General features: G+C 42.8%; 1 protein-coding gene across 3 annotated transcripts in view; it reads right to left on the reverse strand.

The window, feature by feature from the left end:
• Positions 1-13,856, reverse strand: part of ZCCHC2 (zinc finger CCHC-type containing 2) — a 63,250-nt gene that overhangs the window by 25,355 nt on the left and 24,039 nt on the right. For all 3 annotated transcript variants that reach the window (XR_005835382.1, XR_005835381.1, XM_040632454.1), the window contains exons 5-6: positions 13,646-13,758; positions 1,581-1,675 (exon numbers count right to left, since the gene is read on the reverse strand). Coding sequence is in view for 1 of the 3 variants with exons in the window: in XM_040632454.1 (XP_040488388.1) it covers positions 1,581-1,675; positions 13,646-13,758 (208 nt within the window). In the remaining 2 variants the exon portion in view is untranslated. The remainder of the gene's footprint in view (positions 1-1,580; positions 1,676-13,645; positions 13,759-13,856) is intronic.

Raw genomic sequence — 13,856 nt, forward strand, 5'->3', positions numbered from 1 at the left:
AAAAAAAAAAAAAAAAAAAAAAAGCGGGGCGCCTGGGTGGCACAGTCCTTAAGCATCTGCCTTCGGCTCAGGGCGTGATCCCAGCGTTCTGGGATCGAGCCCCACATCAGGCTCCTCTGCTATGAGCCTGCTTCTTCCTCTCCCACTCCCCCTGCTTGTGTTCCCTCTCTCGCTGGCTGTCTCTATCTCTGTCAAATAAATAAGTAAAATCTTAAAAAAAAAAAAAAAAAAAGCTACTGCCACTGTTCAGACATAAATTTAACCACGGGATCGTTCATCTTGTCTTATTAACTAGTCATCAAAAGTCATTAATTCTAATTGCTACTTGTTTAAAATATTTAAGGTGCATGTGCCCTGTTGGAGAAACTTTAACAGGTTAACCCATATTATAATATCCACGCATCTTACTTTTTTTAACCTCTTTCTCTTCCACCTCAAAATGAGGAAATACGCATTTTTTTCCCTTTAGGTACAAGAAACTATGACTTTGCAGAAGAAAAGATTAAAAAAAATAAACAGCCACTTGCCAGAGTGGCTCTGCTGCAAGTCAGCACGTTCTTCTAAAGCACACATCCATGTTCCTGGCGAAATATCTGTTTCAACAGGCAGCTGAGAAAGATGACTTCAAATGACACACAAGGCCAACTGTGATGAAGGATGCTACATGAGGGCAAAACCAACCCCCAGGAACAGAATGAGAAAACGGGGAAATCTTCAGGAGGCGATATTTCAATTGGGTCTTAAAACAGGTGTGATTTTAACAGGCTGTGCCAAAAGGAAGGCCATTTAAAAAGTTCAGGTACAGAACGAGCCAAGACACCGGGACAGGAAATGGCAGGTGTACTGGGTGACACCAAGCCCGAGAGCAGCCAGAGCCTGAGAGACAAGCAATAACGTACAAGGAGGCTCATGGCCGGGCTTGAATTTCAAACCAAACTTATAAAGTTCTGAAGAGGGGATTAAGCCACTGATCCCTGAGGTAATCCTGGAATAGGTTAAAGTAAAGTGAGAAACTGGAATCCGAGATGAGCGAGGCTTTGCACAAGGTGTGCAGGAAAGAAAGGCTCACTGCCAACAACGGGACTGGTGAGGAGGGGCAGAAAGGAAGACATCCTTCGTCCAACGTGGCTTGGCCTGTCCGTGACCGAATACAAACAGAAAAAGTGGAAAGGGTAAGGCCCGGGTTTCCAGCCTGCGAGGCTCAGGAGGGCATTATGGGAACAGGGGAGCCCAGGAGGAAGGGCAGATTCTAAGAGGTTCCACGCCAGGCACTCAGCAGCGTAGCACCTGTACCACCTGTAAGCCAGGGGTGACAAGGCTCTGAGGCCCCAGTATGTCCACGAGTCGGAGACAGCTGGCCTCTGCCTGGCAATCGGTCGGTTTTGTGACATTAGCTTTCACACAGTGTTTTCTTTAAAACTGCGGTGTGAATGTCACAGGAGACTACAGATGTTCTCCATCGAATGCCACTCTTCCCTGACTGGGACGATGACGGCAAGCCCACCCGGGGCGGCACAGTGAAGCAAGGACTCTGAACAAGAAAACAGCCGGCTTCTAGAGAGGGGAGGAGAGGCGCTTACTGAGGCTGTGCAGGGGGTCTGGCGGTACGGCCTGAAAAAAGCTGTGCACTCGCCGGCTCTGCAGGAAAGCTTGGGATGACGTGGAAAACAGCTGCCTGCACACAAAGAAAAGACCAGGGTTAAGTTCACGCAGTACAGATCTCAGCCTCTAAGGCAAGTGTACGTGGCAGTTTAATTCAGGTATAAAAAACAGAGACAGTTTTCCTAAGGAAAAGAATATTATTTTCTAAGGTATTTCCTATAGGAGGAAGTGAATAAAAAAACCTATTTGCAAAAATGTAATAAAAGGCTTATTTTAATTTTCCATAATCTAGTGATATGGTTGCAATTCTGGCAAAAAAAATGAATATATATATATATGTATACATATACATATACATACATATATGTATACATATATACATATATACACATATATATATATATATATATATATATCTCGTGCCTTTTGCCCAAGTGGTTCAATAGGCATCTTTCTGCTCAGAGTAAGAACACCAATTCCTTTACTCTTCTTCACAGGTGCTACTTTTCCTCACTCGCCTGTCCCATGAAGGCACTCTCCCACAATCTGAACGAACATAAGAGCCTAGGATGCTGGGTGCTAAGGGTCCTGGAAACTGTGGAATGTGGTGGTCTGGTGAGTTACAAGTATGACTACATCTTACGGCATGACTAACTGATGATTCGTTCCACTGCGCATCGTACCATGATTCTATGCCAGTATCTTTGAAAACCAGCTTTCCTCACATTTTATTAATGTAATTAAAGGACTCCAGCTGGAAGTCTTCTCTACAAAGGGACCCTGCAAGAAGGGGCATAGTTACAGTTAAGTCTAATGGGAAGTTTCCTCAAGGATCTGAATACCAGCTCAACCACTTAAAAGCTAATCACCCTAAACCAGTTACTCAGCCTTTCAGCTTTATTCTCCTCCTAGGGAACGATACTACCAATTCATCAAGGTTATGACACTCACAGCACACAAAACTGTCACCCTGCTCTAAAATCCCCTTCCATTACTTTTGAACATGTTAAATGCTCATTTAAAACTCTTAAATTTCTCCCCAAGGTTTTTGACCTGTCATTCATATTAATCATAAAGTCATTAGATACCATACCAAGAGATGACCCTATGGACCAAAATTACCTTGTACATTAGGCAAAACTGCTTCTTGGTATGCAAGTGTTGAAATAAATATTCAATCAAAACAAACAGGGGAAACGAAGAGATGAGAGGAAGACCGAGCAAGGAGCTGATCTCAACTTCCAGGTCTGAACACATTACCTACAGCCGGGGATTAAAATCCAACGGCAGTGGTGGAACCTATTACCCGGTTACATTTACAAACCAACTGGTCTACAGACAGACAGACAGACAGACACACCTTTAATTGAAGGCTTGCGTCCGGAGAGACAGCCTAGATACCACCCACCACTCCACAAACCAAGTACATGTCTGCTGTGGGAACACTGAGCTACACACAGAAGCCACACCCGAGATTAAGGCACGGGCCTGAAATCAGCATCCACACTAAAGTCAAGGGTCAGTAACGCAGAACCACAAGCTGGCAATCATACCTATCTACTTAAAAATCAAACTGGCCATTAACTAACGTATTAAATAAGAAAAACAAGATTACATTTTGACATGACAGAACTACCCAACCCCAAATGGACGTTTCAGTGCCCTATTTCTCTCTTCCTCATTTACACTGATCTGGAGCTATATTCATGCAGTGTGTCTGGTACCAACCCCAACTCTACTGCTCCTATAAACTCATTTTCTATTTCTCACTTAAAATAATTCCCCCTTCCTCTACAATCGCTCCCTTTCTTAAGTGACATGAATGATAATCATACTAACCTAAAATTCACAAACTGAGAATGAGGTGTTCTAACATCCTATTAATGGTGTGGGGACCACAAACCAGCCACACAAATCAAAGATTTTTTTAAAGGAAATATTAAGGGGGGAAAAACGTATTTTAAAAATTTTTGAAGATTAAAGTCTTTCCAAGCAGGATACAAAACCTGAAACCGTCAGAAAAAAGACTGACAAATCAGACTACATAAAAATTTAAACTGCCCACACGGTCGAGAAATAACGACAAACAGGGCTCCTTTCTTTAATCTAACAAATAACTCTTATAAATCAGTAAGACCAATAATAGGCGGGAAGGACTGAAAAAGCCATTCACAGGAAAGTGCAAATACAGACTAACTACAGACTCAAATACAGACTAAAATAAGATACAGTCCTCCTCTCTGAGACTCGCAAAGATGAGAGATGGAGAATATCTTATGTCTGCTGAGGTTCATCCAAATAACAAAGGGTTGCTACCTCCTTAGAATCCTTAGAAGTAACTTGGAATCATCGCATCTTTAAAAATGCATAACTTATGACCAAACAATTTCAATTCTAGAGATTTCCCTCACAGATAAACATATCCAAATGTGTTAAGAAACACATGTGGGGGGCGCCTGGGTGGCACAGCGGTTAAGCGTCTGCCTTCGGCTCAGGGCGTGATCCCGGCGTTCTGGGATCGAGCCCCACGTCAGGCTCCTCCGCTATGAGCCTGCTTCTTCCTCTCCCACTCCCCCTGCTTGTGTTCCCTCTCTCACTGGCTCTCTCTATCTCTGTCGAATAAATAAATAAAATCTTTAAAAAAAAAAAAAAAAAAAGAAACACATGTGGACATTCACTGTAATACTGTTTGTAGTTTCAAAATATTTAGAATCAAAATGGCCATAAAGTACACTCATTATGATACAACTAAAAATAGATCGCGTAGCAAATAAAGTCAGCCATCTTTTTACATGTACTGATGTGTTATCATGTCCAATATATTTAATGAAAAGAGTGGCAGAAAAGTGTGTATAGGATAATTCAATGTGCACAGTAAATACATACAAACACACAAATACAAGGGTATGTACATGCAGAGAAAATTTCTGACAAGTTACATAAAATGTTTAATGAGGGCTATTTCTTGTGACTAAATTTGGAGAAAGGGCAATTTGGGAATTCTGGTATCGCACCTTCCTCTACATTCTTCACAAGTAGCTCCAATAACACCTTTAGAGTAAAAAAGATCTTAAAACACACGCACACACCTCCATGATCATCACTGAGGAGAATCCTAAAAGCCGTTAAAGGAAGAGTCAGACACATACTTCTTAATTGTCATCTTAGCCAGGAGCCCAATTTCTAAAAGTGGCTCCTTATGGAAATATTTTTTTCCCTCTAAAAAATCTCAAACTTAGAGAAAAGTTGCAATTACAGTAAAAAGTACTTTTCTGAACCGTAAACAGCTGATCTCTGACACCTCAACGCCTGGCAAGACATTAGTATCTCCCCACAAAGACATTGTCTTACAATCAGTAGCAGGACATTAACACTTGATGATAAATTAAGACCTAATCCTCAGAATCCCATTTAAGTTTTTCCAACTGACCCCGAAGTGTCCTCTTTACCACAAAGACCCATTCGGCCCCTCTGCTGAGGCAGCTGCCGTGACGGCTCCGCAGCCCTCCCGTGGCTTTCCTGGTTGTAAGAGGACAGCCCCGTGTCTTGTGGAATGGTCACAGTTTTGGTTTGTCTGATATGTCCTTGGGATCAGATTCACAGCAGGAATGTCACAGGCCCGAGGCTTTCTGTTTTGGCTACAGCCTATTGTGTGGGGACGCTCACTGACCCCCTCCTCACTCCCCGAGTTCACGTTCCTGGATTAGAGTGGTATCGGTGAGGCTTCGCCACTCTAAAGCTACTCTTCTTCCTCCTTTTATGAACAATAAGCATTATTTTGTGGAAGAGGACTTCGATACTGTAAAACATCCTCAAACGCTCAATCTACTCATTCATTATTTATTTCAACATGGACCCGTGGTTTCCTATTTTATTCACTGTTACTGTTTTATTTATTTCGATGTTCGATTTGCTCCAGATTTGACCACTAGGAGCCCCTTCAAGCCGGCTTCTGTAGCCTTGTGACCAAGCCACTCCATTCTTTGCTTTCTGGCACAACAGGCTCATCTCGTACTTTTCCTGCGCCAGCCCTACAATCAGCTTCTCCTCCATGGAGCCCTAGCTCTGTGTAGGGGAGAATGGTGTTACAAGTCAAGCTCTGAACACCAGGCAGTCCCACTGCCATTGGCTGTGGCTGCTTCTAGACCCTTTTAATGAACAGAGCCAGGGAACACGTGTACACACACAACCATATTTATTTCTGTTTCTTCCTATAGATACCAAAAATCATGGGTTCATATCCGTATCTTCCATTCCAATCAGACACTCCAGAGTTCATTCTGTCCTCCTTTCTGTACTGTAACTCCCTTCTCTCCAACAGACAGACACCTGGACCTCACGATTCTTCATATACTTGTATTAGGTCAAGCCCCTGTAGTCGTCCATTCCCACTCCTGCCCCCTTCCGCCTGCTGTGCAGGTGCCCTCCTGACACCAGCTGAGCTCGAGGGCCCTGCCGGCCACCTCTCATGTACATGCGTTCGGAAACACTGTGCCAGGCCTCCCGGCACCATCCCCATGACTGAATGACTCCTCACTCCACTTAGGGCCCCTTTCCTCGTCCTTTAGGGCACGTCCTCCAAAGCTGCTGCTGCCACCTACCTTGCTCTGTTCCAATGAGCGGCTGGAGGACTTACATGTTCGGAAGGGGCAGGGCAAAAGAGGACAGGAATTGATGGAGATCTTTAAAAATGACAGTCCTACAAAGAACCTAGGCTCTGGTATTACTAAGACTCGAGCCACAGTTTAGCACATCTCCTAGAGCACACATGCATCAAGTTTCAAAATACCTAAGCTTGGGACACCTGAGGGGCTCAGTCGGTTAAGCGTCTGCCTTCGGCTCAGGTGAGGTCTCGGGGGTCCTGGGATGGAGCCCCACATTGCGCTCCCTATTCAGCGGGGAGCCTGCTTCTCCCTCTGCCTGCTGCTCCCCCTGCTTGTGCGCACTCTCTCTGACAAATAAATAATCTTCAAAAAAATTTTTAAAAAAATACCTAAGCTGAATAATAAATATCTGAGAACACAGAGGAATATTTTAAAAGCAGTACCAGGAGGAGGAAAACCAGATCTATCAGCTACTAATAAACTATAAAGTTCTAATAATTAAAAAGTGATCCTGAAACAAGAATGAGTTGTTGAGAGGAGAAATCTAGGAACATCTTATATACCTAAGAATGTAGGAAATCAATAATATAGGAAAGAATTCACTGTTTGGAAAGAAAAATAGATTTAGATCCTGGCCTCACTTGGTAAAACAAAATAAATCCAAAACAATTAAAGGAACAATAAAAATAACAGAAACTGTCCCGCACACAAGAAAGTAAATTGACCGTGTTTCTAAAGAGGGATAGCTTCAAGCTTTTTTAAATAAGTGAAGAATATATATGGCCCAAACTCAGAAGTTACCAACTGAACAGGCAGTCTCAATCCTACTTCCAGAGCCCCACTTCTTCCCTGGACACAAGCCTCTTTACCATTGTGTTTTTCAGAGATATTCTTTGCACACAAACGTACATATCCCTTAAAATGGTGACATTTATTAACTGTTCTAACGCTGCTCTCCCCCAGCACAACGTAAGGTGCCTTTTGCTCTCTATTGTTCTTTTTCAGTAAGGCCACATAGTATTCCAGTGAATCAATGTCCCATGACATTGAATGGCTCATCTCATGAGTTAACCAAGTCTCCATCAACAACTAGCTGTTTCTAGTCTTTTCTAGTCGAAAATTACAACACTCATCTTTGCATACAGTGGGAATACACCTGTATGATAAATTACTAGAAATGGAACTATTCAAAGGTTATCTGCACTGAAGTTCTGATATTGCCAAATAGCTCTCCATAGAAATTTTACCAATTTACATAGTGGCCCAAAGTACCTGTCAAACTTCTTGATCTCTGCATATTCAACAGGTTAAACAGACAGTCAAGGGAGATTTAAAAAAACCTGTACTCTGAAAACTATAAGACACTGAGATGATGCAAATAAATGGGAAGATAGCTCATGCTCATGGATTGGAAAAATACTGTTAAAATGTCCATACCACTCAAAGCGATCTGCAGATTAGATGCAATCCTATATCCAATAGTATTTTTCACAGAACTAAAACAAATAATACTAAAATTTATGGAACCACAAAAACCCCAAACAGCCAAAGCAAACTTGAGAAAGAAGAACAAAGCTGGAGGTCCCACAGTCCCAGATTTCAAACTATATTACAAAGCTACAGTAATCAAAACAGTGTGGTACTAGCACAAACACAGATGCATAGATCAATGGAACAGAACAGAGAACCCAGGAATGAACTCACTTATATGGTCAATTAATCTACAAGGGCAGGGGCAGAACACGAAACAGGAAAGATGGGCACTTTAATAAATGGTGCTGGGAAAACCGCACAGCTGTGTGCAAAAGAATGAAACTGCACCACTTTCTGACACCGTACACAAAAATACACTCCAAATGGATTAAAGACCTAAGTGTGAGACAGGAAACCATAAAACTCCTAAAAGAAACATAGGCAATAAACCCTTGGACATCAGCCATAGCAATGTTTTTCTGGATTGGTCTCCTCAGGCAAGGGAAACAGAAGCAAAAAAAACCCTACTGGGACTACATGAAAATAAAAAGCTTTTGCACAGCAAAGGAAATCATCAACAAAACAAAAAGTCAACCTACTGAATGGGTGAAGATATTTGCAAATGGTATATACGATAAGGGGTTAATAACCAAAATACATAAAGAACTTCTATAACTCAACACCGAAAAACCTAAATTATCTGATTAAAAATGGGCAGAGGACCTGACCATACATTTTCCAAAGAAGACATATGGATGGCCCAAAGACACATGAAAAGACGCTCAACATCACTAATCACCAGGGAAATGCAAATCAAAACCCACCAATATCACCCTATGCCAGTCAGAATGGCTAGCATCAAAAAGACAAGAAATAACACATGTTAGTGAGGATGTGGAGAAAAGGGAACATTGCTCGTGCATTGCTGCTGGGAATGCAAACTGGTGCAGCCACTATGAAAACAGTATGGAGGTGCCTCAAAATATTAAAAATAGAAATACCATACAATCCAGGAATACCACTGCTGAATACTTACCCCCCAAAAATGAAAACACTAATTTGAAGAGATATATGCACCACTGTATTTACTGCAGCCTTATTCATGATACCCAAGATATGAAAGCAACCTAAGTGTCCAGCAATAGATGAATGGATAAAGAAGATGTGGTATACAAATAGAATATGACTCAGCCATTAAAAAAAATGAAATCTTGCATTTGGGACAACATGGATGGACCTAGAGGGTATTACACTAAGTGAAATAAGCCAGAAAGAGAAAGACAAATACCATATGATTTCACTTATATGTGGAGTCTAAAAAAACAAATGAACAAACCAACAGAAACAGGCTCAAATACCAAAAACCAGTGGTTGCCAAGGGAAGGGGAGCGGTTGGGTGAAACGGGTAAAGGCAATTAAGAGGTACAAACCTCCAGTTACAAAATAAGTAAGTCATGGGATGAAAAGTACAGCACAGGGACTATAGTCAATAATACTATAATAACTCTGTGTAGTGACAGATGGTGACTACACATGCTGTCATGAGCATCGCCGTATTATACATAATTGTCAGATCACTATGTTACATACCTGAAACTAACACAATATTGTAGGTCAACTATATTTCAATTAAAGCTAAATTTAGGGGTGCCTGGGTGGCTCATTCAGTTAAGTATCCGACTTGATTTTGGCTCAGGTCATGATCTTGGGCCTGCTTAAGATTCTCTCTCTCCCTCTCCCCTGCCCCTCCCCACCCAAAAGAAATAAATCTTTAAAAAAAACTCAATTAAAAAAATTTTTAAAGATTTTTTATTTATTTATTCGACAGAGACAGCAAGTGAGAGAGGGAACACAAGCAGGGGGAGTGGGAGAGGAAGAAGCAGGCTCACAGCGGAGGAGCCTGATGTGGGGCTCGATCCCTGAGCCAAAGGCAGATGCTTAACCGCTGTGCCACCCAGGCGCCCCTCAATTAAAAAATTTTTTAATTAAAAATTAAAAAAATATAGTGGCCACCTAAAAAAAGTAAAACTCAACTTCTTAATTTATATTTCTGATAAGAGCAGCTTTTCATATGAAAAATGACACCTGCAATTCCAGTTTCTCTGTGCTATTTGTTCATATATGCTCCCATTTTTCTCCCTACTTTGGACTATTAATTTTTATTAACATACTGACTTTCAGGAAGTTTTTTTTTTTAATGAGAAAGAAATTATTGCAAGTATTTTTCTTGCATTTGAGGTTTGTCTTCACTTTGTTTATATTTTCTTCTTTACATCATGCAGAAATTCGATTTCTGAGTATTTGAATATCCATTTTTAAAGGTTTCTAGGTATTGTGTGATACTCTGAAAAATCTTTCATACATGTATTATAAATTTCATGTCTTCTTTCTTGCATTTAAATCTCTGAGCCATCCAGAGTTAATTTTGATGTAAGGAATGACATATGGCTCTAGCCTAACTTTTTCCCTATATGGCTACAGAGCCGTACCTAACATTTAACAAACAATCTGGGAATGACTTTGTATTCATGGAGAGACAAACCAAAACACAGAAACAAAGACACATAGACCTAACATAGTATTTTAATCTTCATCTAAAAAATCATCACTAACTGAGAAATATATTACTAAAGGTGAGCTGTTTAAAATCTAAAAACACTAAGATCCACAAAGATAAACTGGTAAAGGACAGATGATCTTACAAAATACACAAATGGCTAAACTTACAGAAAGATACTGAATTTCACTAACAAAGGAAATAAACATTAAGCCAGTGAGATAATCATTCTATCAAATAAGGAAATAGTTTTTTAAATGACACTCAAAGCTAGCCAAGCTGTGATAAACAAATAAGTTCAAACACTAACAAGTTCAAACACTAACAGTATATACTGCTATTTACATAACTTTTTCATAAGAAAAACAGTAATATATGTATTATCAGGGATCTTAAGAGGATCATACTCTTTAAATCAGTAAATCAATTTCAAAGACTCTCTTTTCAGTAATAGCTCATAAATCTGGAAAAAATTTTTAGGTACAGAAATAGTCAAAGCTGTATTTTGGGGGGGAGACCCAGAAAATTGTCTTTCTTCCCAACAACAAAGAAAGAGTCAAACGGGATATATTCTATAGCCATTCAAAATAATCTTGAAGAATTAAATATAAAATGCTTATAATTTGAGAAGAAAACCAGGATATAAAACTGCCTATCTAATATTACAGGCAAAACGAAAAACAACAAAAGGAAAAATTAAAATGTCAATAATAGTTATTTGAGTAACTATCATCTTTTCATTACTTTTCTGTATTTCCCAAATGTTCTATACTGAGCATCTGTCAGATTTAGCAAGAAAGCCCCAAGCTACCTAAATAAACTGAGCGACTCTATATGAAGCACTCTGTGTAAAAACATACTGAATAAGATTCTATTCTATTTTATCCCTCTAAACTGGAGCAGTCCGCGACAGAACTTTCAGTCCGCCACTGGTCAGCCACGTGATCTCACGCACGGTAAAGACCTGGGTTGGCACCCGAGGCCTGGTCGCCAGCAGCCGCCGGCTGGGAGCAAAGCACAGCCTGGAGCCGGGTGGTCAGGGGAGAGCGCACGCGGACTTCCTCCTGGAGCCGTCCTAAAGACACACGCTCCGCCGCTCACCGCGCCCCGGGGGCCGCCGGACCCTCACCATCTCTCCGCGCAGACCACCAGCTCATGCTGCCGGACAGCCTTCCGCCCCAGGATCACAGCTGGCCAAGCTCCCTCCTGAGGCACTTCCGAGGCGGCGGAGTGAGCGCTCACACCCTCTGAGGCCCCTACGCAGCGTGCGCTCCGTGGACCCCAGCACCTCCGACGGCCTACGTCGCAGGACCGCGCGCACCCCGGCGCTACGGAGTAAGAATCTGCACCTCCACGCGACCGCCAGGGACGCACAAGCCCGCCGACTTCTGAGGAGCACAGGGCACCCAGGAATTCAACCAACTCTCCCTCCCCCAGTCCCCCAACCTCGCCAGTCTCAGCCCCGGAATGCTCTGTGACCACCCACCCTCCCGCCGGGTGCGCCGAGAGGCCCCAAAGAGCCAGGCTCTTCAATGAACAGATGCGCACCTCCCTACTGGGACTAGAACGCTGCGAGCCCGTTCGGGTGGGGGCGCTGCTCTCCGCTCCTCGCAGGAGGGCTGCGAGGGCTGGGGCACTCCCGTGAAGCTGCCTTTCAGCCACTCTGCCCTCTGGTTTAGTCACGCACCTGCCACCCCGGCACGCTCCCCCAGTCACACTCAGTTTGGCCCCCGCCTCACTGTCTTCTCCACTCCTGGTCTTCCAAGGTGCCAGGGGACTTCGAACTCAACATGGTGACGAGCCAGCACTCTGGCCTCTTTGCTTGGCTGCCTTTTCCCCAGGGAGTTCCTCCGCTCTATCCTGGATCTTGTCATTCAGTGAACACACCCTCCTTCCCAGATTTCTGCTTCTCTCCATCCAAGAGCAAACATTCACCCCTTCTTCCCAGCCCCGCCCCATCCTGAGAATGTTCCCTCCCCCGTCCGAGGGGGAGGGCCACGACGCTGACCGACGCCCATCGCTGCCTGCTCTCTGCCTCAGCAAGGCAGACAGAAGTCCGGCTCAAGCCTGGACTCTAAGCCATACATGTTCCAACGCTGCTTTTCTTTAGTTTACTTAATAAGCACAAGTTTCCAATAAAACAGCACTTGTTTCCTTGGCCATTACCACCTTAAGTTCTCTCTCCTAAAGGGAAGCAAGCCCTCACAGAGGGGTGAGCGCAACAATTAAACAGTTACTGAAACCACACCCCAAACCTCTAGCAATCACAAGGAACAGTTCCACCTCGGAATTCCCTAATCCAGACATTTCACGCTCCGATCTGCTTCATTACTTCCTTACTCCCATGAGCCTAATTCTTCAACTGCGGTTCAATCTGCTGCCCGACTCACCTAGCCTCACTCTGGGAATCTGTTTTTAAACACTGCACTGNNNNTCTTCCCTAAACTCCTTTGCCCCAGTGTCCTTTCATCACATCCAAGAAAGTCCTTATCCAACCATCTGCTTTTCTAACACTTGAACCTGAAATGCTGGAAAGATTTTTTTTTTTAATCCACACAGCAGGACAGACCAATACCATTATAATTTACCGTATTCAATCTCAAACGGACTCCACACCCTGCCCAGCCGACCAGATTTCCTTTATTGGCTTGTTCTCCACATCCCCACACAACCACTGTAAGTTCCTTCTGGTCTCAAACATTTGGTCCCCCACAGCCACCTGCAGCCACTCTTAAGCAAACTCTTACTTTAGGAAAAAATATAAGCCATTAGGCAAGAGATTCCTCAACTTCCTATCATGAAACGAATACATTTACCCACATCCACGCCCATCCTGCCCACACACGGCCCCTGTGCCACCACTACTCCACCTGTCCGTATCCTTCTCTCCTCCTCACTTCACAGGCACAAAGCACGCTCTGGGAGCTGACCCACCACCGTTGTGCCTGACCCACCATGTCTGAGCCACCGCTGTAACTTGACCACTATACAGACAAGCAGGTGTTCACAAGTATTAATTTCTTCTTACTTTCTAACCCATTAGCCTAATCTTCTTACTTACTTGACAACTTAAAACAGAAAACATCTCTAAAGTTGAGCTCTTGGACAAGGAATTCTTTCAACAAATATTTTATGGAGAAAACAGCAGGTTCACTGAATGTCTGCATACTGTAGAAGCAATTATTTATGATATTAGAGAGCCAACGAGTCCAGTGATCAAAGTAATTAGTTTGATGTTTCCTAGTGTGAGCCTAGACCCAAATAACACATGGATAAAAAGTCCATTTTAAAAAATACTCCACAGAAAAAAACCTCTGTGATCTCCCTTGAACTCCATTCTACATTCTAAGTCCTCCGTTGCCATGATCTTGTCTGTGACACTGTTGTGACAGCGTCAGTAAATTGTTACCTTAGGATGGGCTCTAGGTCAGGATGCCGCCGTTCTTCCCTTTTCAATGAACCCTGATTCAGGGCTCTTAAGATGGTCTTGTCAAAAGTCTCTGAAGACACTTCCTTTGGGAGCTAGAAAAGAAAAACAGCAAGGCCAATGTTAAGTTTTTCACTTACTGCTAAGTAGGTTACAAACCAGAGGCATAAAAGGAAGATAAATGTCTCTTGCT

Source organism: Ursus maritimus, unplaced genomic scaffold, assembly GCF_017311325.1.
Source record: "Ursus maritimus isolate PB19 unplaced genomic scaffold, ASM1731132v1 scaffold_18, whole genome shotgun sequence".
NCBI classification, from domain to species: Eukaryota; Metazoa; Chordata; class Mammalia; order Carnivora; family Ursidae; genus Ursus; species Ursus maritimus.